Source organism: Xenopus laevis, chromosome 3L, assembly GCF_017654675.1.
Source record: "Xenopus laevis strain J_2021 chromosome 3L, Xenopus_laevis_v10.1, whole genome shotgun sequence".
NCBI lineage: Eukaryota > Metazoa > Chordata > Amphibia > Anura > Pipidae > Xenopus > Xenopus laevis.
Genome location: NC_054375.1, coordinates 124,593,135 through 124,618,146, shown reverse-complemented (window position 1 = coordinate 124,618,146; position 25,012 = coordinate 124,593,135). Strand labels below are relative to the sequence as shown.

General features: G+C 40.0%; 1 protein-coding gene across 1 annotated transcript in view; it reads right to left on the bottom strand.

The window, feature by feature from the left end:
* Positions 1-2,164: 2,164 nt before the first annotated feature.
* The window catches only part of glce.L (glucuronic acid epimerase L homeolog), a 48,685-nt gene continuing 25,837 nt past the window's right edge, over positions 2,165-25,012 (bottom strand). Inside the window, 3 exon segments of the mRNA NM_001091691.1 lie at positions 2,165-4,317; positions 6,394-6,633; positions 10,281-10,852. Of these exon segments, the coding sequence (NP_001085160.1) occupies positions 3,293-4,317; positions 6,394-6,633; positions 10,281-10,839 (1,824 nt within the window). The 5' untranslated portion in view covers positions 10,840-10,852 and the 3' untranslated portion in view covers positions 2,165-3,292.

Here is a 25,012-nt window from a genome sequence, read left to right as displayed (position 1 = left end):
CAACTTCTATTCATATTCCAGTCTGTTATTGAAATCAATGCATGGTTGCTAGGGTAATTTGGACCCTAGCAACCAGATTGCTAAAATTGCAAACTGGAGAGCTGCTGGATACAAAGTTCAATAACTCAAAAACCACATATTAGAAAATGAAAACCAATTGCAAATCGTCTCAGTATATCACTACATTATACGAACAGCTGGAAACTTGTGTTTATTAGTTTAAGGGACACAGACTGGACACCTCTGCGGTACTGTGAAATATTCCAATAATATCCTACGACAGAAGAATATCCAAATTCAATTACTCTGATAATAGAGCAAGAAAGCAGAAGGACATTGGGAGGCTATTAGTGGAAATGGAAAGTCCAGCAAGATCTCAGTGTGCCATTATTCCTGCAATCATTATACAGTAATACAACTTTATTTTTTTACTAACAAGTCAGCTTGGAGAGATTTATTCTTGGAATATACATTATGTATTAAGCAACCATCTCAATCAAGCCCATTTGTACAGCAGTATGGTAGTTACCAAAATATCCCTAGCCCACATCCAGTTTTATTCTCTCCCGTTATTGTGGCTCTGATTTCCATCTCATACAAGCCCTGCTTGTGTCACTTAAAGGAGAACTAAACCCTAAAAATGAATGCCATATTTTATATACAGAACTTATTGCACCAGCCTAAAGTTTCAGCTTGTCACTAGCAGCAATGATCCAGGAGTTCAAACTTGTCACAGGGGGTCACCATCTTGGAAAGTGTCTGTGACACTCACATGCTCAGTGGGCTCTGAGCAGCTGTTGAGAAGCTAAGCTTAGGGGTCGTCACTAATTTTGTATAGGAGAAAAGAAGAAAAGTATCCCCGTCTTCAATCAGTAATCAGAAAAAATACAAAAGAATATATATTATCACTGTGTGATTTGTTTTCAGTTAAACCATTAGGTCACGTGATCCAGTATCTATAAGTTCCCCCCTTTTTTTAAATAATTTATCCCACAAAATGCTAGTGCTTAACCTCAATAAGTTAACATTAAATAGGGTAAAACTAAGACACAATTAATTTTCCTTTTAAATATTGTGTGTATTTGGTAATTTCTAACTCATAAACAATTCATTTACATTGATTAATAAATTACTAACAACCAGCTAAAACACCAATAAGGATGGTAAAGTGCCACCAATTGTGATCGATTCACAATTGAGAAGCTACGCTTAGGGGTCGTCGCTAATTATCAAGCAGAAAATAAGGTTGGTCTGTAATATAAGCTGATGCAACAGAGCGGACTATTAAATTCTGATGCTAATTGCACTGGTTTCTGTGCTGCCATGTAGTAAGTATCTGTATTAATTACATTTCAATTCTATGTGTACTGCATATTGTGAGTTGGTTCCTAAGCTCAGTAAGTGACAGCAGCATGTGCAGTGAATCAGCAGAAAAGAAGATGGGGAGCTACTGGGGCATCTTTGAAGACAGATCTTCCCTGCTAAAGTGGTGTGGTTGTACAGAAGCCCAAAACATAATGTACAACATTTCTGCCCTACTTCTTTAGTTAGGCTTTAGTTCTCCTTTAAAGGGGTAGTTCACCTTCACATAACAAATGTTGAAACTGAACAAAAGTGACAACTGCTCTCATTTTTTCCCTGTTTTCCTAAAGTTTTAAAAATGTATTTTTTCCTGCCTTTCTCAGAAGCAGCTCAGGAAGCCTTGTCCCCCGACTATATCAGCTGGTACAATTTGATAGATAAGTTGCTGGCATCTCGCAGCAGCAGTTTGAACCTCTACGGAGTATGACTACAGGCAGGAATTTTAACTTGAATCCCTTAACTCCTGTAACATTACACAGGCAGTTAATAAATATGATAAGCTCCTTATTTCAAGTGTAAGTGTCACAGAGATGCACAGTGCCAATAGACACAGAGCATCTTAGGACCGTTTGTTTGCATGGAATAACATGCTGAACCCGAGCATCTTAAGCTGGTCTGTGGTAGGTTTCCTCTTGTCCAGCCGGCTGCAGACATTTGATAAGCAGCGCTGCGAATGCCCAAGCCAGGACTTATTCACTCAAACCACTGCTGTGAAGCACAGGATCTGGCTGCATTAAGGCTCTGCACAGAATCAGAGCAGATGTAACCAGCAAGGACAAAGCAATTAGAGATATAACCAAAATGAGTAAAAAAAAATTGTTTGTATTAATTCTCACAGTGATCACAGGGGAAGCCAACAAATAAGTAAACAATAAAGCAGAGATCAAGGAAATTCAGGACAGTTTTTATAGATAATGCTCACTCCGTAAACTTTTGCCATAAATAAAAAAATTTGGTTAAAAATTACTCTTCAGCCCACCCCCCTCCCCTTTCCCAAAAATGTAGAAAACTAAGCATTTGAAACTGTGATCCACAGTAGCTTGCCAGGAACACACGCAGCATTTTCTACTAAATACTATACACTCTGGGGCAGAATCTTTGGAAGCCAGAAAACTAACTGATATGTATTCACATAGTAACAGGTCAGCTGTTAAAGTGCATTACACAGGATTCCTAGAATTCTGCTCTTAAAGGCAAAATATACTCTGTATAAATAGGGTTTATCTTCCATTTCTTTCCTGCGAAGTACACAGTAAAGAATGACACTACAGCTTACTGTAAATACAGAACATTCCTTTTTTCTATAAGTGCACGGGATCTGCACAATCTATAGATTCCAATTTATGGAGAATGTCTGGGTAAGCTAAAGCGACCAGACAGCTGGCACTTGTACAAAGGAAGATATGCAGGAAAAATCTGTCCAACTGTGCTTTGTGCTGGCAGATGCTATTGTCTCTATAAGAGAATATAAATGGAAGAAAAACTCTACTTAAATCAGGGTATATTTACTCTCATATATTAATTATAGAATGGAAAGTCCAAAGAGTGTGTATGCGTAGCATTTTTCTGGTTTTTGTTCAGTCCATGATGCCATTGATTGGTTTATATGATTGTCAGCACACTATACCTACAACTGGAATCTCATTCATTAATCCCATCAGTTTCCAATATTCATTTATTCAATGGCATCACAGAGAGGACATGTTTTATATATATAAAAAAAACTGCTCTTTGGGATTCATATAAAAAGCTTCATCTGCTTCCAGCTTTCTATTTGCCAAACTAATATTAGATACTAGCTCCTCTTGTTTAAGTTGTGTTTCAAGATCTCCAGGCGTGTGAGACAGTGAGGGAAGTGTATTGGGCCAGGCACATCTGGCCACGCTCATTGCAACTTTTGGTTTCTAAAGCAATTTCTCTTCCCTCCTTTCTAGTTGTGCTTGGCTCGTCCCCCTCTCAGGTAGCTTTTCCAGCGTCGGATAAAGTCTCTAAATATTGGAGACCCATCCACACTTGCAAGTAACTGCAGCTGGTTAATGTGAGTGGTGTGATAGTCCCAGCGGGCAAGGTTTGGGGCGGTGCCTAGCATAAAGTGTCGTAAATCATAGATGCTGCCAGATCCTGTATCATATAGAGGCAACATGGCTCGGAGGGACTCGATACCTCGTTCATACAAGAGCCTAGCCTCCTTACCCTGCCTCTCTCCGGCAGTTTCCTTTAGGTCATGCAGACCAAGCAAAGCATAAATGAAGCCATTCAGTACGAAGGAGCTTGGGGTGGTGGGGTACTCTTCATACCAGTCATATTTGTTCATGAATACTGCTTTTACACCATGCTTTTCTGAAGGCAGTTTAAATGGAGCAGTGGCTCTGAGTGCAGAGTCCAGATAGTACTGTTCCTTGGTAAGAAGGTAGGCACGGACCAATGTGGATATTGCCTGCCCTTGAGCCATGGCAGAGTACCACCCTGGCTCCAACGCCTTAAATCCCTCTCCCAGCTTTCGAGTCACCATTATTGGCCAGCCACCTTTGGCGTCCTGATTTCTCACCAGCCAATCACTGGCAGCAAAAAAGGCAGCTGTGTGGGCGGTGGTTGATATGGTGATATTGTCTAAAAAGCCACTGCCCTTCACCACAATCTGAACCACTTTCTTCGGCATGATCTTGGTCTGCTTCACAGCCTTTGTGTTGGACAGTCCCACGCCCTTTTTGAGGTCTGTCACTAGATCACGGGTCAGCGTGCTCCAAGCTGTCCGTGATCCCACCCCGTAAAAGACATCATGGTCGCGGAATGCAATAAGCTGTGTATTGGTGATGTAGTGTACAGTAAAGATTTGGTTCTTCTCGGTTGTCTCCATCACCACCGAGATGCTGCCATTAGATACAAACTTCACATCCAGAGATAAGATGAAGTCCTTTGTGTTCCCCAACTCCAGCGAAGCCCCATCTGATTTCTCTACAGGAGGCAAAACAGAGGTGGAAACAGTGAAAAGTGTGGAACCTAAAAGATAAGTACTGTCAACATTGTTACTGAATTTTACCATTTTTCAGAGGGTCAGGGCAAGAGAAAAGCAAATAAAAACAGAGTAAGGTAACATGGAGAGACCAGGACACTGGAAATGTGTATTATAGAAATGATTGGAATTACTTTAATGAATAAAGTACAATGACTTCAGAGTTTCCCCCCATCTTCAATCTAAAACCTCCCTGAGCAAATGAATATGGAAGAAAATACCATAAGGATGTATCAAATACCCCAACAACTAGGGTTGCCACCTGGCCGGTAAATTACTGGCCTGGCCAGTAAAAATTATGGTTGATTCCAATGTTATTAATAGGGAAAAAAAGATAAATATATAGGAAGGTCTGTATTTTTTCAAGAAAAGGTGGCAACCCTACTAACAACAGATCTCAATAACTATAATCTATTTACACAATGTGTGAGGGATGCAGGCGAAATTTGGCCCCCTAAATCTCACAGAGGGAATTAAAGCGTGACACGGCATCTCATAAGCAATTTTCCATGAAATGCTTATACAGGTATAGGATCCCTTATCCGGAAACCCGATATCCAGAAAGCTCCGAATTACGGAATGGCTGTCTCCCAAAGACCCCATTTTATCCAAATAATCCATATTTTCAAAAATGATTTCCTTTTTCTCTGTAATGATAAAACAGTAGCTTGTACTTGATCCCAAATAAGATATGATTAATTCTTTATTTAATGTTTAAATAAATTTCTAGTAGACTTAAGGCATGAAGACCCAAATTACGGAAAGATCCGTTATCCGGAAAACCGCAGGTCCCCAGCATTCTGGATAACAGGTCCCATACCTGTATATAGAAAAGGAAATCAAAACTGGATTGGTGCAAAACTATGTGAATATTTGACAAATCTGACAGGTATAATAGCTAGTAGAAAGAAAGTACGCACCATTATATAGAATTTCCTGACAGTCCAATGACTAGAAAATTATACAAGAGCCCAGAGTATAACTCGGTTGTGAAACTTTTGCTTCGTTAGTGGAATTTTTCACCCTCACCCTATCTCATACCTCCCAACTTTTAAACATCGAAAAGAGGTACAAAAACCTGTGCCACACGTATTGTGGTGATTTTATGGCCACCCCCCATAATTACCATGTCCATTTTACAAAATTTGCCTGGTTATGAAAGTTTGAACACATTTCTGTGAGTTTTAGTGCAAAGTTTTGTGTGTTATAACAGTTTTGCTAATGAAAGTAAATAGCCCTTTAAGCTGTGAGTCTCTGTTCTCCCATGAGACCTGCTTATCTTAGTTACCATTGTTTCTTTCCTTATCTTAAATTGCCAAAGTATCCAAGTGCACCTGCTTGGCCATTTTCAACGCTCTACCAAAAAGCAAAAAAGTTTCAGAAACTTTGTATCCTGGCTGTTCAGTGCAGGAGATCAAAGAGAAAGTCGGGACAGTTCTGTAAGAAACCCGGGACTGCTGGCTGAGCTGTCAAAATCAGGACTGTCCCGCAGAACACAGGAAAGTTGGGAGGTATGCATCTGAATTAGCCGATTAACATGAAACTCGTGCTGCACAATCAGCATGAGAAGTGCATCATTTTCAAGTTTTTGCTCTCCTTATTTACTCCCACACACACTAATGGCATCATAAGCAGACCAGATACTGGATTCTGAACACTTACATAGCACTTTAATTGTTCAGGCTCAGACACAAAGACGTCAGCCAAATTTAGGCCATTTTCAACTGGACTGGTCTGATCATGGATTATTGCACGTGTCAACCTTTAGAGTACAATCTGTATTGATCTGGCTTTCTGATCAATAGTTCTCTTTGAGAGAGTCAGGTAGAGATGCCAAATGCTTGATCATTTGACCCTAGTGCTGCTGACACTGAACGCTGTTGAGCAGAAAGCCTGGTGGTATTGCAAATATCTCAGAAACCTGTATGTATATTGCATGTGAACTCATAGAAGCACAGAGTAAATGTATATCAATGTTTTGATGTTGCACATCACGGGTTTAATCATTGATTACTAACCTGGAACCACAAAATGCTTGACGTGGCTATTCTTGGTATTGTCAAACACAGTGGTGACGGAGGCTCCTTTAGGGATGTTCCAAACTCCAGTCACGCCGCTCTTTTCATCAGCCCTCTCATATACTTCTACATGGGGGGGCTTCTCAGTCAGATTTTTGCTGTAGTGGCTTAGACCATACTGTGCAATCTGAATTGGGTAAAAATATCCCTGTGGACCCCACTGGGTGGATAATGGGACTCCTAAGAAAAAGAAATGATTCACAATAAAAGCAGAGAAATAAAAGCAGGCCAAGTCCCAGACCATCAGCTGAAGGGAGCAGAACACTATAATATCATAAGGACTTTTTGCTCGGAAAAAAGCTCCAATGTACAAGCCAAGGGTATATAAGTAAAGAAGTCAAGAAGTCAGTATTTATATAACATGTATAAAGGCAGCCTAGCGCGTTTCAAGCCCATCTGGCACCTAATAATAGGTTGAAGCTCTCCATCCCTAGAGCAGGCAATGGCCGACATCTGTATTTGTCTGTATTTTGAATATGTTTTATTCGTGCACAGCTCTGCAAAATATATTGATACTAAAAAGTAAAATTATATTCGTATATGACTGAGCATTACGTTATAAATGTTCCTTAAAAATGTTGTGGCTCTGCATACAATCTTCTCTGTGTATATTAGAATCTATTTATGAGAGCAGGAACAGCCATGATAAATGATGAAAAGATCTTGTGCAAAAACTGTAATGAAGCATGGGTCTTGGCTGTATTTTAATAAGGAATAGAAACGGTTTGCTTTGTTTTAGGGGAAAAAAACAGTTTTGAATGAAGCAACATGGGAGAGCCAACCTTTTACAGAACAATATAGGTACTGTTTTCTAGATCCATTGGGCCAGTGTAACACTCCTTTAAGAATTTCACAGTTTAATGTGCAGCGAATCTGCAAGTGTTAAGAAGATTTAGATGGAAAAATTTAACAGACCATCACCTAGCAACGCAGGCAAGGTTTGCTCTATCCATTAGCAACCAAGCTGATGATTTCCTTTATTATTCTCACTGTCCAAGCCCAATAAATGCTAACTGCTGATTGGTTGCTATCAGCTATGGGAATAAACCACATTTTGTTCTATAGTATTATCAGTAGCACTAGCATGGTGTTGTGTTTGTAACTTTTGTGCTGTACTGCTTCTCCAGCAACAGGACTCCCAGAGAGAAATGGAAATGGTTTTAGTGGATGTTGGCCAAAAGAAATAAAGTGTGACCCACATTTAACATGGAATGGGAATGGGACTTTGCTCTCTAAATCACTGTGATACCAGAGCCATTTGTTAATCACATAGTTATTGCTGTGAATGAATATTATAACCTTCAAAGGCAGATGAGATCTGGTGCATCTCTAATAACAGACCATTAAGGCCAGAGGCAGAAAAATTGAATTCCATTTCCAACCTTTGCAAAAGGCTTTGAAGCCTTTCTATTGCTTCTCTATGGGAACAGGAGCCATTTGTATGGTATTGCAAAGAACAGACATCACAATTTTTTAAAAAGAAGCAGAATATCCCCCAAAAATGGACCTGGACCTCTATATGATATCAGTGTAGAGACAGCTGCAGCATATCATGAAACTGGTAATAAGGAGGAAGGAAGGTTGAGCTGTGATTGTATTTGCTTGTTATGGGTGTAGGTGTAATGAATGCCATACTGTCCTACTAATCTACCAAATATTTTTGTCCATGATCTACAAACAGCTGCCTATTCATTGTAAGGCTAGTGCCCCACTAACGGATTTAGTCCTGTGAAGAAACACAGGCAGATAATACGTTCCTTAACTGCTGCCCTTCTCCTCTTGGGTGCAGGCAGACGCAGTGGATTTTAGCGCAAAATCGCGTTTCGGGACCAAAATCCACTCAAAAATAAAGAAATACACTTGATTCAATTAATTGTGAGTTTACATGGGAAGTATACACCCTTGTTCAACATGAGTGCAATGAAAGGGGCTTCTGCTAAACATACTTTTTGCCTATTGTTTTAATCTTAAATGGATGGCTCACCTTTAAGTTAACTTTTAGTATGTTATAGAATGGCTAATTCTAAGCAACTTTTCAATTAGTCTTCATTATTATTTTTTTTATAGTTTTACATTATTTACTTTCTTCTTCTGACCAGCTGGGGTCACTGACCCCATCTAAAAACAAATGCTGCATAAGGCTACAAATGTATTGCTACTTTTTATTACTCATCTTTCTAGTCAGTCCCTCTCCTATTCATAGTCCAGTCTCTTATTTAAATCAATGCTAGGGTAAATTCAACCCAAAAAACCAGATTGCTGAAACTGCAAACTGGAGAGCTGCTAAATAACTCAAAACACATAATAAAAAAAATAAAAACCAAATGCTAATTGCCTCAGAATATCACTCTATATACAAAATATAGAATATACACCATACTAAAGGTTAATTTAAAGGTGAACAGCCCCTTTAAAATAATCGTTTTTCTGGAGCTAAACAGGGCAAGCAAAGAAAGTGAAGCTACTCCAAGATTGGTCCTTCCGAGGTAGATAAATCGATTACCAGAACTAAGAACAAAGGTTTTAGGAAGGGGGCTGTATACTGCTAATGGAATTATTAACCTCACAAGAACAAAACATGGAGTAGCTTCAGTTTACCTGCTTAGCTAAAGAAATAACAAAAAACAAGAGGGGCCACGATCGGATCAGCCCGATATTGCCCACCCCAAGGTGGGCATATCGGAGGGAGATCCGCTTGTTTGGCGACATCGCCAAACGAGCGGATCTCTCCATGTATGGCCACCTTTAGCCTTTACTGGGCTTGAAGACAGCTGAGTGTCCAGGACATCACTGCTAACGTCTCAGAAGGACTTTGTGAATCAGGTTTAACAAAAACTTTATCGTACCAAGTCAGTGGTCAGTGCTGGGCCTTCCTTAAAGCTATGTGGTGGCACTGGAATGCTTTTTGACAGACTCTGCATTTAAAAAAAGTCACCTGGTCCAGTCTAAGAGCTCAAAGATAGATTTATGAATGGTTGAGAAGTTGACTAAAATCAATCTCAACCATACAGAAGTTTCTTCCATACATTGAGATTGTTTTAACTATCTAGCAACTTTCTCGATTTGTGAGCTCAGCGTTGGCAAGAATGATTCGAAGGCTACTGGCACATGGGAAGATTTGTCGCACATGTTTAAATCTTCACTAACGTGAGTGACAAATTTCATTAAACAAAGCACAACGTATATTTTCCCACAACGATTTACTGTTTTGCCGGTGGGAAAGCATTTCGGGGAAGATTTAAATGCAGGGGACATTTAAATCACTGTGTGCCAGTAGCCTATTGTGCTCACCAGCCTTTTTTTCTAATGAAATAACTGTATAGTGAACTTCCAGAATTCTCAAAAGCCTGGTGTGTAAAATTGTTCTACCGTTCCAGAGCAAATTAAAAAGAGAAATAATAAAATGCAGGGGTGTAACTACCGGGGGAGCAGGGGGTGCAACTGGGCCAGGGCCCGCAACCCCGCAGGGCCCTCCCGGCAGATCGAGCGTGCTGCAGCCGGCTGGAGTCGGCTGCAGCGTGAGAGAAAAATCACACGGACGAGGGTGGGGGCAGGCCCGGCTGCACGGCCTGCACCAGGGCCCGCCCCACCTAGTTCCGTTACTGATAAAATGTGTGAGAGCATGATGATATTTCTCACTGGCAATGTCATGCGAGGAAAAACTTTTTCTTCTTCTGCGATTTTGATAAATGTATTGGAGAATACATATTTGAGCCTTATAAAATAACAGTGAATGTATATCAAAGTAGGAATATAATGCTTTCCATCATGTATAATGTAACATTTTCATATTTAGGGATCAGTTTCCCTTTAAAGCTCTGCATTACCTTCTACTCCACTGATGCACTTTACCCGGTCTCGGACCTCCACATTGTATCCTTCAAATGACATAAAAACCCCATCGGGATGGTACGGCCCACGTTGTGCATATACTTTAGAGTAGCTATGGGAAAACTCAAATCGTTCAAAGCCATCGTACTGAGCGATCTTTCCATAAACCTCAAAGTACTTTTCCACCCAGGAGAAGGGCATGTAGACCTCCGTCCCTTCTTTTCTGCACCGTACAGATTGCTCTTCATTAACCATACAATCTATCTCCTCGTACTTCTGCCCTGTCCCTTTACTCCCCACCAAAGGTGGAGCTTTCTGCTGTTCCTGGGGAGATGCCTCCTCAGATCGGGGCGGACTGTTGGCTGCATTGCTCTCTGAAGCTGCTGCCCGCTTATCTAAACTGTCAACTCGGAGACCTCCCTGAGGATCCCACGACAGATTCGAAGTATGGTCGTTGGAAGAACATTTATTCCATAGCAAGACCGTTACGAGGGTGAAGAGAGAGCAGATAAAAATGAGAGTCTTATAGTTGACTCTGGCTGCCAAGCAACGCATGTTCAAACCATACCTAGAGAAGAGCAGAGAAGTAAGAGTTAGGTATGGATGAGTAAATGAGAGGAAATAAAAGCGCTACCAACTTAACATCTCTGTGGTTAATCAGACAATTTTTAAATATTGTATAACATGATTTCTTATAAAATTCTTCCTTCATTAAACTGTGCAGTTCTTATTAGTGCATCTAATTAAATTTTAAATGCTTGCACAGAAGCAATCTGAAAGCGGTAAAGATTAACTTTGATCTGCCTTAATTATTGCTAAGTACAATGTCTCTGTTGTTTGTGAAAATGGAATTATTTTAAATAAATAAACTACAGCTCCCTATGGACCTCCGGCTGGTGGTGGGATATTGAGTAGTTCAAAAACCTCTGAAGGTCTACTGGTTGCTCAGTCCTCTTATAAAAAGAGATGCCAAGCAAGCTGGGGGCATCTTCCACTACAGGAAGCTTGTTATGAAATTGACATACATCATAGACAAAGAGACCAAATCATGCAATGCTCTCTGCTCATAGCCCAACATTGCTCATTAACATGGCCGTCCTGATAGTAGAGAACACAGTGACAAGGACAAAGGATATAAAGAATAGTCAGCACCATAACAGCTATCGTGTTGGGTTAGAAAATTCCATTTTCAACCTATCTAGTCCTTCAAGTGAGTTAAAGGTTTGAAATCTAGGGCTTCTTCCACAATGGCGCTGGGCATGATGTTCCTCTGGGACATGAGCTAAATTTCTTCAGCTGAACACAATATGAAGCAGCATTGGCGCACAGCAGCAGCTCATTAAATCACTATGTCTGTTCCCTGAGGAGAACGGTTAGCTGGAGATGGTAGACCCTCTTTGAAGGGGAAAAATATCACCGGGAAGTGTGCTTCCCACATACTAATTGGCTCCAAATGTATCCGGAGACAGAGAATGCTACAGAATGTGCCTTCCCCAGATGCTCGGAGAAAGCACCAAACAAATCTGTGCTCTGAACAAGTGGCCAACTGCTTGTTGCCTTTGAAGTCAGATAAAAAGAAACTGGCTCATACTAGCCTTGTGGGATGTGCAATGAACTTTATTTTAAGCAAAAGAAGCACCTTATTTTGGATTTAAACTTAAATAGATTGTGGTTGTCCTTGGTGCTGATGGGGCCAAGGCAAAAAATCATATAAAGTTATTTATGTCCCTCTGAAAATAAGGTGCTTCTTTTCTCTACTTCCCTCTGCACAGAAGAGTTGCTGTGCAGTGACTCTCAAATAATGGGACTTCTTGCCCTGAAACAGGCCAGATGTGGCTTTGAGATCCCCACAGGCCTCTTCCTATGACATCGGAACTCAACAGTACAATTAAAGTAACTGCTAAAATAAGACACTATTCTGTCACCTGAAGGTTTGAACACAACATGATCATTCACTGTAAGGCCAGACTTGCTTACAAAAAATGTAACAAACCACACACATTACCGCTACCAAAGTAAACAGTGGCAAAAGTTGAGCATGGCCAAAACTACACTGATCCAATCGAATGGTTTTTATGAGGTGGAGGCACCAGCCATTTCTTTTTTGGACAATGTTCCCTCAAAGCTGTGAGTTTGAGCATTCAGAAGTTTTGGCTCCAGCACACACAATTACATAGCACACAGGACATTTTGTAGGCTTTTTAAAAGCTGATGGAGCATTTTGAGGGAACATTGCTTTTGGATAGTGACCAGCCAGCTTAAATCTCACAGCAGCTAAACTGTTGTAAATTTATTTTCCAAGATCTACACAGCTGTGGACATAGTCTTTCTGTTGCTCTGTTTCAGATTTTCCACTAAGGTGTAGAAGGATTTGCTGACATGGACTTTAAGTCTCTACCCCAACAATTTTTCATGGTCAGCCTTTGTTGGATGCCACTTTACTCTGTAAACTCAGATGATCAAATCACATCAGCTGTTGCAGAACAACACTTTTAGTAGCAGGTGTGCAGTAAAAAACTGGTGGTGCAGTAGTTAGGGGGTGTTGGAGAAGAATATAAGTAATAATAAGAGTAATAATGGACAGCAAACTGTTGAGGTATTTCATTACAAGCTTGGTTGAAACATGAAAAGTGAGTTTGAAGGGCTAGAGGGTTTGTGAATGTCTAAAGGGAAAGGGAAGAATATTCAAGATGATGGCTGTAGCACGCGAGATATTGAGATAATGACAAAAGAAGAACATTGTGTGCATAGTGAAGGTTACATCTGGGGACATACTGTTATTAATGAGGGGATGCATGGTGGTGTGACATTGTGGAAAGATGTGTAAGGCAATACAAGAATTTTGAAGTAAATTTGGCGTACGGCAGGCAGCCAGTGCAGAGGCTGGTAGAGAGGGGCAGCACTGGTAGAGCTGGAGGACAGGTGTACAGGTCTGGCGTAATGTTTATGATGTTTAGAAGTTGTCCGTTTAGATAGGAAGTCCAGAGAGCAGTAGATCAGTATGTTTCAGCAATCTAGGCAGGATACTTCTTTAAAATGATCACAGCATATAATAACATCCACAGAGTTCTTGTACACGTCTGAAAGGCTGACTATTAGTTTGGACATAGTTTTCAATGGAAAATATTTAAAGGGGATGTTCAAATTTAAATTAAGGTTTAGTATGATGTAGAGTGCGACATACTGAGACAATTTTATTTAGCAGCTCTCCAGTTTGCAATTTAAGCCCTCTGGTTGCTAGGGTCTAAATTACCAACCATGCACTGATTTGATATAAGAGACTGGAATATGAATTGGAGAGGGACTGAATAAAAAGATGCAATTACAATACATATGTAGCCCATTTGAAAGCTGGAAAGCATCAGAAGTAGAAGGATAATAATTTAAAAACTAAAGTAAAAAAAAAAAATGAAGACCAATTGACAAGTTGCTTAGAATTAGCCACTATAATACTCTAAAAGTGAACCAACCCTTGAAGTCACAGTAAACCAGCTGTACAATTAAACAGACCCGGTGGTGTTTTCGCTCTACTTTTACAGAAAAAAAAAAAGCTATGGAAAACCTGAGCCATTTATAGAAGGTCTTCCAGCAAAGTGCATTTTCCACACTCCAACGAAGCAATAGCAGATTTCCCGACATCCCAAACCCACACAGATTCCCAGTTTATTCTGAGAGTGGGAGCAAGGCACACACACACACACAAAGGAACACAGGGTTCCCACCAACTCTTAAACCTAGGTGCACATCCAAGGTTTTAACACATATATGAAACCTACATTGCAATGAGGTTACAAAAACAAAATGCAATTCTGCTGCTATGTAACTGATTTTCATTTCACAATGCAAAACTATTCCTGTATTTTCATAATAAGCTCACTTGGATGACAAAGGGAGTACACAATCCTTACTACAGAACGTGTGGGTCCTGATCTAATTCAGGAGTTAAAGGGAATATAAATCCAAAAATAACACTTTGCCTAATTTAAAAAAATAAAAAAAAATGTCTAAGCAAATTTCCAATATACATTAATCACATACTGTTAATTATTTTTAAATTATTAATAAATATAACCTCCATTCAAAGAAATCTATTAAAAGGTAAGAAATGCACAGCACACCTCAATCTACCCAGAGTGGATCAGTGCCCAGGTACACACTGGACTACACACTATCATATAAAGAAAGGCATGAGCAGGCTGTGCAGCATTAATTTAAGCATAGGAAGCAAGTCAGAGCAATATCCTCTTCCGCACTTTATTAACACCCCCTCCTGTGCGATAGAACTCATAAGGATCTGACAGATATCTCATATGTAGGGATGTTGCAGATCGGAATACTTCTGGTTATTTTAGCTTCTCTTTAAAATGTAAATTAAGGTTTTTAGCGCCTTTTGGAAGCCACGTAGCAAAATAATCCCTTGGCGTTGCTAAGCTACAGTAAGGTGCATAGCAATAACAATGGACAGCTCCTAAAACACAATTGTCAGAATAGCTCTAGAATTGGCACAGAAATCCAAATTTCTGGGTACAGATGTGCCAATAAACATTTTACACTGATGCATTTCCTGCTTCTTAGCATTCAAATTCAAGAAGGAATACAATACTGGGTAACAAATACATGGGGTGCTGGGCCACGCCGGCCGGGCTTCCTAGGTAATCCTGCCGGCCAAATACCCCCACCCTGTACGTGCGCATGCCTGAGCACGACAAATGGGCAAGAGATGGAGGAAGGGGAGAGCAACGGAGGGGAGGTAGGGTGAGTGACAGAGGGGAGGGGTGAGTGACAGAGGGGAGGGAGGGGTGAGCGATGGAGGGGTGGGTGACAGAGGGTAGGGAGGGGTGAGCGATTGAGGGGTGGGTGACAGAGGGGTATGGACTAGGGGTAGGCAAAAGACAATTTTAGAGGTGGCAGCCTAGCCCCCCCATCTTTGCACCGTAGACAGCTGCCACTTGGGCCTAACTCTAGTTCCGGGCCTGATGAGCTGGGTAGTAAAATGTCCATAATGCACACAAAAGTATGTTATGTCCATAAACCAAGGTCTTAGTGATTTCTAACCTGACACCAAGGGTCCCCTTTTACAACAATTAGATGTAGAAAGCTATTAAATATAAGTGCTATATTGTCCAAAGGTGGAAATAAGAAAGGGCTGATGGGTATTGCCCTTGGCTGGTCCCCACTAACATATGGGCTTACCAGGAGATCCTCTGTTTCTATGGCAGGCCAGTGTGACTCTGCAACTGACTCTAGGTGAGCAAAGATGGATTATTGGTAGCTCAGTAGAGTAAACGAATAATAGAAATATGCACTTAGCTTATGTTGAGAGCTTGCTTAGCCTATTAAAAATTAAACAGCTTTTTTTTTTTGCACAGAACTGTATGAAATAGATACGGTTATCCTGGGGGAGAAAGCATCAATTGACATATAAAATGGTTATCATGATCCCTGTCTTTAGTATGTTTTCTAAATTCTAAACTGCCTGGACAAAAGTGGTACGTATAAGGATAATCCAAATGCAGTCAACAAACCGCCTCGTGTACTTATCAGCCCCATACAGAAAGTATTGGGAGCTATATGAACATGATAAAAGCATTTGTTAGATACATATGAATGTTGACTGCTGGCTAGCCCTATGTGGACAAGTCCCAGCATCTTCTGTACCCTAGTGTGTCTCCAATACTTATGAATCACAGCATTGCAGTTACAGACTGCTAATAGAAGCTACATCCAAGGAGGTGGCAAGTAATTGATGGATTGTATTTAACAGGTTTTATATGCCTGGTTCAATTAATATACAAGTTGTTTTAGGTTTTCCAATTGTGTTTGGTTTATGTAGTTTAACTTAAATTTTGGTTTAGAATTACCAAAGGATGTGGTTTATATTTTTGACCTTTGGCAGTGATAAAATGCCTTGTATGTTGTGCACTTAATGTATTTTCCATGTTGATTGAAAGAAGTTATTATATTAAAGGACCGGTAATACCAGAAAATAAAAGCAGTTTAAAGTAATTAACATATAATATACTGTTAGCATGCACTGGTAAAAGCTGTGTGTTTGCTTCAGAAACACTACTATAGTTTATATAAACCAGCTGTTGTGTAGCCATGGGGGCAGCCATTCAAAACTGCAAAGGGAGAAAAGGCACAGGATACACAGCAGATAATAGATAAACTCTATAGCATATAAAAGGATTCTTCAGAACGTGTCCATCTACTGTGTATCCTGTGCTTGAATGGCTGCCCCCATGGCTACACAGCAGCTTGTTTATATAAACTATAGTAGTGTTTCTAAAGCAAACACACAGCTTTTACCAGTGCAGAGAAACAGTACATTATATTTTAATTACTTTGATACATTTTCAGTTTTTGATGTTACTGTTACTTTAAAGAGGAGTCGGGGTTGAAGGATTTATGTTTGTACTCCACAGCCCTGGCAAGCAAAATGTTGAATACCATAAGCAGGGGGAAATCACAATCCTAGAAGGATGCTGGGTCGAATGATGGAGGAAGCATTTACAAAAGGAAAGTGTATGAGTTCTCCAGGTTATGTTTTAGGTTGTATGTATATATATATATATATATATATATATATATATATATATATATATATATATATATATATATATATATATATATATATATATATATATATATATATATATATATATATATATATATATATATATAAAAAAGCTTCTGGCAGATCAAACAGAGTCATACATAGAGAAAATGCAGCACAGGTACAATAGCCTCTAGAGCAGTGATCCCCAAGCAGTAGCTCGTGAGCAACATGTTGCTCCCTAACCCCTTGAATGTTGCTCCCAGTGGCCTCAAAGCAGGTTTTTGTTTTCCTGGTTTGAAGGAAAGCTTTAGTTGCATAAAAACCAGGAGCACTGCCAAACAGAGTCTCCTGTAGGCTGACAGTCCACATAGGAGCTACCAAATAGCCAATCACAGCCCTTATTTGGCATCCCAGGGACTTTTATTCATGATTGTGTTTCTCCCCACCTCTTCTTACTTTGAATGGGGCTCACAGGTAAAAAAAAAAGTTTGGGGACCCCTGCTCTAGAGGAACATTTTCATCTCTTTTCAATGGGAGAAAATGTATCTAAACAGTACAAAACCACTGGAATCAAAACACACAACATCGCTTTTCTTACGGGGCCGCAAATGGCCCTTCGCCAAGTTCTTCTAAATAACCCCACTGTATATTGCAGATCTCGTTGACAGCATAAACTGTGCACTTAAATGTACTCCTCCAATCTCATTTAAAGGAGAAGGAAACCCCCAGGGCGCTAAACCCCTCCCCCCCTCCCCTGTGCTGCCCCCCCTCCCTCCTCCCCCCTGGCCTACCTGTCCCCCTGGGCAAATGCCCCTAACTTTTTACTCACCCCTCTGCGCAGGTCCTGTCCACGGAGTACGCAGTCGCCATCTTCTCCCACGCGCGTCTTCTTCCTGCTCTGATCGGCGTTTTCTGGCGCATGCGCAGTAGGAACAGGTACCGGTACGGCTCTACTGCGCATGCGCCGAATGTCACGAAGTTTTCCGATTTCACTTCGTGACATTCGGCGCATGCGCAGTAGAGCCGTACCGGTACCTGTTCCTACTGCGCATGCGCCAGAAAACGCCGATCAGAGCAGGAAGAAGACGCGCGTGGGAGAAGATGGCGACTGCGTACTCCGTGGACAGGACCTGCGCAGAGGGGTGAGTAAAAAGTTAGGGGCATTTGCCCAGGGGGACAGGTAGGCCAGGGGGGAGGAGGGGCAGCACAGGGGAGGGGGGGAGGGGTTTAGCGCCCTGGGGTTTCCTTCTCCTTTAAATTCCATATTCATTAACTAAAAGCTCAGTAGAGGAAGGATGTTGTGTTAACTGTAACCCATCCCATTGCACTACACACATACACACTTAAAAGACCAGTAACATAAATTTAAAACAAAACAAAACACCAAGACAGTTTTAACTTTTAATTCGCAAAGTTTTTATTAAGAAATGACTTGCCATTTCTGAAGAGGAGCGCAAGCAGAGAATCAGTAAGTAATTTCTTAATAAAGACTTTGCAAATTTAAAGTTAAAACTGCATTGGGTTTTTTTTTTCATTAAGTAGAAACAAATTTTTAATTTTTTTTTTTACTGGTCCTTTAAAGGGGTTGTGCAACTTTAAGTAGGATGTAGAGAGTGATATTCTGAGACAATTTGCAATTAGTTTTCATCTTTTATAGGGATGCACGTATCCACTAATTTGGATTCGGCCAAACCCCCGAATCCTTCGCAAAAGATTTGGGCGAATACGGAACAGAATCCTAATTTGGATATGCAAATCAGGGGTGGGAAGCGGAAATTTTTTTTTTTTACTTCCTTGTCACTTGATTTCCCTCACTGCCCCTAATTTGCATATGCAAATTAGGATTTAGTTTGGCCAGACAGAAGGATTTGGCCGAATCCGAATCCTGTTGAAAAAGGCCGAATTCCGAACAAAATCCTGGATTCGGTGCATCCCTAATTTTTAATTATTTGTTTTTCTGAGTTATATAGCTTTTTATTCAGCAGCTCTCCAGTTTGCAATTTAAGCAATCTGAATAGAAAGGAGAAATAAAAAGCAGCAATAACAATATATTTGCAGCCTTACAGAGACCCCCCATTTGAAACCTTGAAAGAATCAGATGAAGAAGGCAAATAATTCAAAAACTATAAAATTATTATCATGTATTTTTAGAGCAGCAACATATTGCGCAGCGCTGTAAAATAAGTGTTTATACAAGAAATCCCATTACATACATAGAAATACAGCTTTATATACATAATGACCAGTACTGGTACAAAAGGTGAGGAGGCCCTGTGCAAAAGAGCTTACAATCTAAAGGGAAAGAGACACAAGGTGTGGGAGTGGGCAAGATCAGAAATAAGTAGGTAAGAGATGTAGCATATGGTATTGCATTTGGTAGCTAAACAAAATCATATATGTGTTTGATTTTGGCTGTGATAGGTGCCCTTTAAAGGAATTGTTTAGTGTAAAAATAAAAACTCTGTAAATGGATACGCTGTGCAAAATAAAAAAGTTTCTAATATAGTCAGTTAGCCAAAAATGTAATGTATAAAGGCTGGAGTGACTGGATGTCTAACATAATACCTAAAACACTACTTCCTGCTTTGCAGCTCTCTTAGTTTACATTGACTGGTTACCCTGGTTACCAGGCAGTGACCAATCAGAGCTTTCTACGGATTGCCAAAATACTGTTTGCACATTTTTTAGCCCACATGCTAAGCAAAAAACAAATGTTTTTCTATGTATACATATTAGGGTGCACCGAATTCAGGATTCGCTTTGGTATTCAGCCAGGATTCTGCCGTTTTCAGCCAGGATTCTGCCGTTTTCAGCCAGGATTCTGCCGTTTTCAGCCAGGATTCTGCCGTTTTCAGCCAGGATTCGGCCGTTTTCAGCCAGGATTCGGCCGTTTTCAGCCAGGATTCGGCCGTTTTCAGCCAGGATTCGGCCGTTTTCAGCAGGATTCGGCCGTTTTCAGCAGGATTCGGCCGAATCCTTGTGCCTGGTCGAACCGAAATCTTTAAAATCACGCGGCTTTTCATCACTCACTGATTTGCATATGCAAATTTGGGTTTGGATTCGGTTCGTATTCAGCCAAATCCAAAATAGTGGATTTGGTGCATCCCTAATAGATATGCACTGTGACTAGTTTGTGTTTTATTACATGACACACTCCCAGGTCCGTGGAAAAATTGTCTGTTAAACTCCTAAACCGTGTGTTCATGCTGGGGATGCACCCAATACACTTTTTTTTGGATTTGGCCAAACCCCCGAATCCTTCGTGAAAGATTCGGGCCGAATACTGAACCAAATCCCAACTCTAATTTGCATATGTAAATCAGCGAGGGGGAGGGAAAAATAGTGTCTGAATCTTGGCCGAATACCGAACCGAATCCTGGATTCGGTGCATCCCTAGTTCATGCACATATACACAAGATAAAGGCCATACAAATGTGCAGTGCACAAAACACTTTGTACACACACAATTCAGCATTGAGCCACCCACAGCTCAACACAGCCGGATTTGGAAAAGCACACACAAAAGATAAATCATTGTGCATTCAGTCTACAATAAATGAGAGGGCATACAGTCTACTGTGGCAACAAGATTTATAGGAACATTATATGTCCAGGCTATCCATCTAGAAGTCCAGGGGCCAGATGTGTCCCTTCAAGCTGTTTTATGGCACTTCGCCTGCCCAAGAGCTTACAAAGATGGTTTCAACTTATAACTGTGTCAAATTCATATCAGTAACAAATGGGGAAACATTCTTGAGTGAAAGGACTAAGTTGCACAACATCATTTCCTTCCAGACAGCGCAGTAGCTTTGAACCGGAGCAGCACTACCGATATTGTTGACAACAGTGACACATGAAAAGATTGTCTCTATTATATATTATGAATTAAAATCAAAGAAGGAGTTTACTCGTTGCTGTGTATAATTCTGGAAATCGTACATTCTAAATCTCAATTAAGATAACGTATGCCACTAAGCTGAAACTAAACTAAAAGTTGGCAACAAGGCTTGCAATGTTGCTACTCGGAAACATGGCAGAGAAAATGTAATAAAATTAGGGATGCACCAAATCCACTATACCCCCGAATCCTTTTTGAAAGATTCGGCCAAATACCGAACCCTAATTTGCATATGTAAATTAGGGGTGGGAAGGGGAAATTTTCTACTTCCTTGTTTTGTGACAGTCACGTGATTTCCCTCCCCACCCCTAATTTGCATATGCAAATTAGGATTCGGATTCGGTTCAGCCGGGCAGAAGGATTCTGTGCATCCCTAAATAAAATAACTTCAAAATGTTTTAAAAACATCAGAAAGCAATTGGAAAAAGATACATGAATTTGTATTGTACAATTTGAAAATAGGAATACACAAATTATTGCTACTTTTACTTCAACAGAACCTTTGTAGACCTGGCCCCCCTCTTGTGCACAGACGCTCCTCAGCCCTTTCCGGTGGTAAATGTGATGAACGGAAAGCAATACCAACAGAAAACCTAATTCTGGTCAGGCTAAATGCAACTTGGCAGAGCACATATGAAATGGCTAGATGTGATTAAAGCAAACCCAAAGCAGGACTGTCACAAACATCTGTGAGTAGGGGGTTGCAATGATTTGGGCACTGCACAATGCTAGGCCTGGCTGTTGTAGCACAGCACTGAACTAACTTAACTGCATTCAGCCATTTAAGGGCCTGAAAGCCTCATATTTCATTTATACTGCCAAACAATCCTCACTATGAAATGGATAGTCTGAAAAACCTGAAGGTTAAAGGTCCAGTAACATCAAAACAATTTTTTTAAAAATTTGTTTGTACACATTGGAAAAAAAAAAAAAAAACCAAGACAAATTAAACGTTAAAATCTCAAAGTCTTTATTAATGGATAATTTATCAAAACTTCGATTGCGCTATTCAGAAAAGGCGATCACAATCCATCATGTGGTGCTCGATTTCTTCCCCCTGTCTTCCTTATAGGAGATAGCCAGGAAGAAGAAATCGAGCACCGCACGATGTTGCCTTTTCTGAAGAGGAGTGGAAACTGAGTTTCTGTAAGTTATTTCGTAATAGAGGCTTTGCGATTTTAAAATTTTATTTGTCTTGGTGTTTTCGAAATTTAAATTTTTTTTTTTTTTTAATGTTACTGGTTCTTTAAGAGTGTTAAGGTGGCCATACACAGGCTGATAAAAGCTGCAGACATCGGCAGCTTATTGGCCCTTGTATGGGGCCCAGCAACAGGCTTCCCAAACATTCTGTGCATAGAGCCACCTTTTTTTTTTTTTTGCACAAGAGGGACAAGCAAATAAGAACTGATTAGTGTTCCTGTAAGTTGTGCACACACAGTACATTTTGGAATGGACATTTGTGCAGACACACAAAATAAAGAATTTTGCACAGAAAGCCTATAACAGGGAAGGCTGGTACCAACTCTCTATAAGAACAAATTTAAACATATAACGTATGAATATAGTAGGTGTTTTGTAATACACCAAAACTCCCTAGAAGTAGAAAATGGTCTATTAAGCAATAGGCAGTGTAAGTGCTGTACATTTCTGATTAGCATAATAGCAGATACATTAATTAAAAATATATTTGCATATATTAGCTGCAGAAGCAGGCCAGACAAGGTTACAAGAAGTAAAATGCAGCATGTGGATTACGGGAAATATTCCATTTATTTGAAAATACAAGTTTGCCTGAATATCCACTGACCGTTCCTACATACTGGTAAAGGGGTGGTTCACCTTTAACTATGTTATAGAATCGCTGATTCTTAGCAACTTTTCAATTGGTCCTATTTTTTTTTTTAACTATGTGTATTAAAGTTTTTTCACATTATTTAACAGTATGTATTTTCAGTTTATATAGCAATTCAATGAATAAAACATATTTTTGTTATTCAGTCTTTGTTTGTTTTTGAGCGTTGTGTATTTTTAATTTCACTCCAACTTGGCCAGAGGGCCAAACGTATGATTAGGGGGAAAAAGAAGAGGGGTGTGTGTGTGTGGGGGTTTTCATTGGTTGAGGTTTTCTAGGGATGCACCGAATCCACTATTTTGGATTCGGCAGAACCCCCGTATCCTTCATGAAAGATTCGGCCGAATGCATATGCAAATTAGGGGTGGGAAGGGGAAAACATTTCCCTCCCGTTCCTAATTTGCATATGCAATTTAGGATTCGGTTTTGGCCAGGCAGAAGGATTCAGCCAAATCCGAATCCTGCGCCGAACCCTGTTTTTTTTTTCTATACATAATCTTACAACGTATGCAACATCCCTTGCCTGAACAACCATATATTCTATACTTCTTAAAATGTTCTCATTTTACCGTTCATTAATGCTGTGAGTTTCTCCATCTCAATCGTCCACCAAAGTTTATTCTGAATGTCTTGCATTGTTGGTGGGGATCCTATCCATTTTTTGGCTTTTAGACATTGTGTGGTCAAGCATAAAATTGTATGCAAAACGTATTTTTTTATTTCATATAGTTTTTTTTTTTTTTAATTATTTTCGGTTAGACTACAAATGTTATTGCTACTTTATTACATATCTTTCAATTCAGCCCCTCTCCTAGTTATATTCCAGTCTCTCATTCAAAACCTGGTTGCTAGGGTAATTTGAACCCTAGCAATAGATATCTTTCTACCCAGGCCCTCTCCTAATCATATATTAGTCTCTTATTCAAATTAATGCATGGTTGCTAGGGAAATGTGGAACCTAGCAACCAGAAATTCATAACTGGAACTGCTGAACAAAAAGCCAACTAATATAAAAACCACAGAAAATAAAATGTGAAGTCCAAGTGCAAATTGTCTCAGAATATCAAGCTCTAGATCAGGGGAGTCCAACCTGCGGCCTAGGATGGATATGAATGCGGCCCAGCTTGAAGGAGAGAGAAAAAAATGAAGAGAAGGGAAAAAAAAGAAAGAAGTTAAGAAATAAATGTATGGAAATACAGCGAAAACAAGAGTGAAATAACACTTTGTGCTCTCTAAGTCCAGACACATTAACAACCTCATTCTGTCATCTTGTTAGGAACAGGCTTACTATGCCAGGTTGTAACAATGTGGTGACCTATAGAGTAGGGAGGATGGGGGACCCAGTTAGTAATAATAATAAGTCTATTTAATATCCAGGTGTCCCATATTCCAATCTATAGCTCCATCTGGTTATCCAACTGGTATTGTAGCTATTTTCTGTGTATTTTCTTTAATTTTACAAATCAAAAGTTTTTGTGTATTTCATGTGTGGCCCCAGACAATTTTTCTTTTTCCAATGTGGCCCAGAGAAGCCAAAAGGTTGGACACCCCTGCTCTAGATTATACTAAAAGTTAATTTTAAAAGGCTAACATCAGCCAGATGGCTGGCCAAACTACTATGATCCAATCAAGAATCACTCAGTGAAGTGTGGATATATTTTCAGTTAAATTGAGTTATCGGTTGACCTGGTTCAGCTTTCGACCAGTGACCAAACTTTAAAAAGTTCAGGGTGCCGGAGTAGGAGATGAAATGCTTCCAAAGTATCATCAGATTATACCTGTACACTGGCCTACTATACAGTACAGATATAACTGCCACTTGGAATGGAGTAGATCAGGACAGGACAATGTGTATATGGAGTATATTTTAGCTTAACTTTTGTACAATTCAGACAGAAAGTCATAATGTCTTATCAATTTCTTTTAATTAGGTCTTTACGTCAGCTTCCCCAAAATTCCTGTCCCCAAAAAATACAAAGCAAGAGTAAGAAACAATACATCCTTCAAGCTAATGAGCTGCCCCAACAATAAGTGCAGGTTAATGTTACACCCAATCATTAATCGAATGATTAAATCTTTCACAGAGTGGAGGAAGGCGGCAGTCGAGCGTACAGCCATTAATTTCAAATGGAAAAACATTTACACATTACTGGAAGAGAACGACTCTTTAAATCACTTACCAAAACAGGGCTTATTGATCTCCTGTAAAGTGAGCGTATTGGCAAAGCAGTTTCAGGCAGCCATTGAAATTCTACAACAGTGATTTAAACTGTACTGCCCACCCGTGGTACTGCAACCTCCCAAATGAGAGGGATAGATACAACGCACAGAGCTGAAGGGTGAAGACTCATTATCCAAACACAGCTAAGCTTTTTTTTAGCACTTGTGTATCTCAATCTTAACAATATTTAAAGGGTTG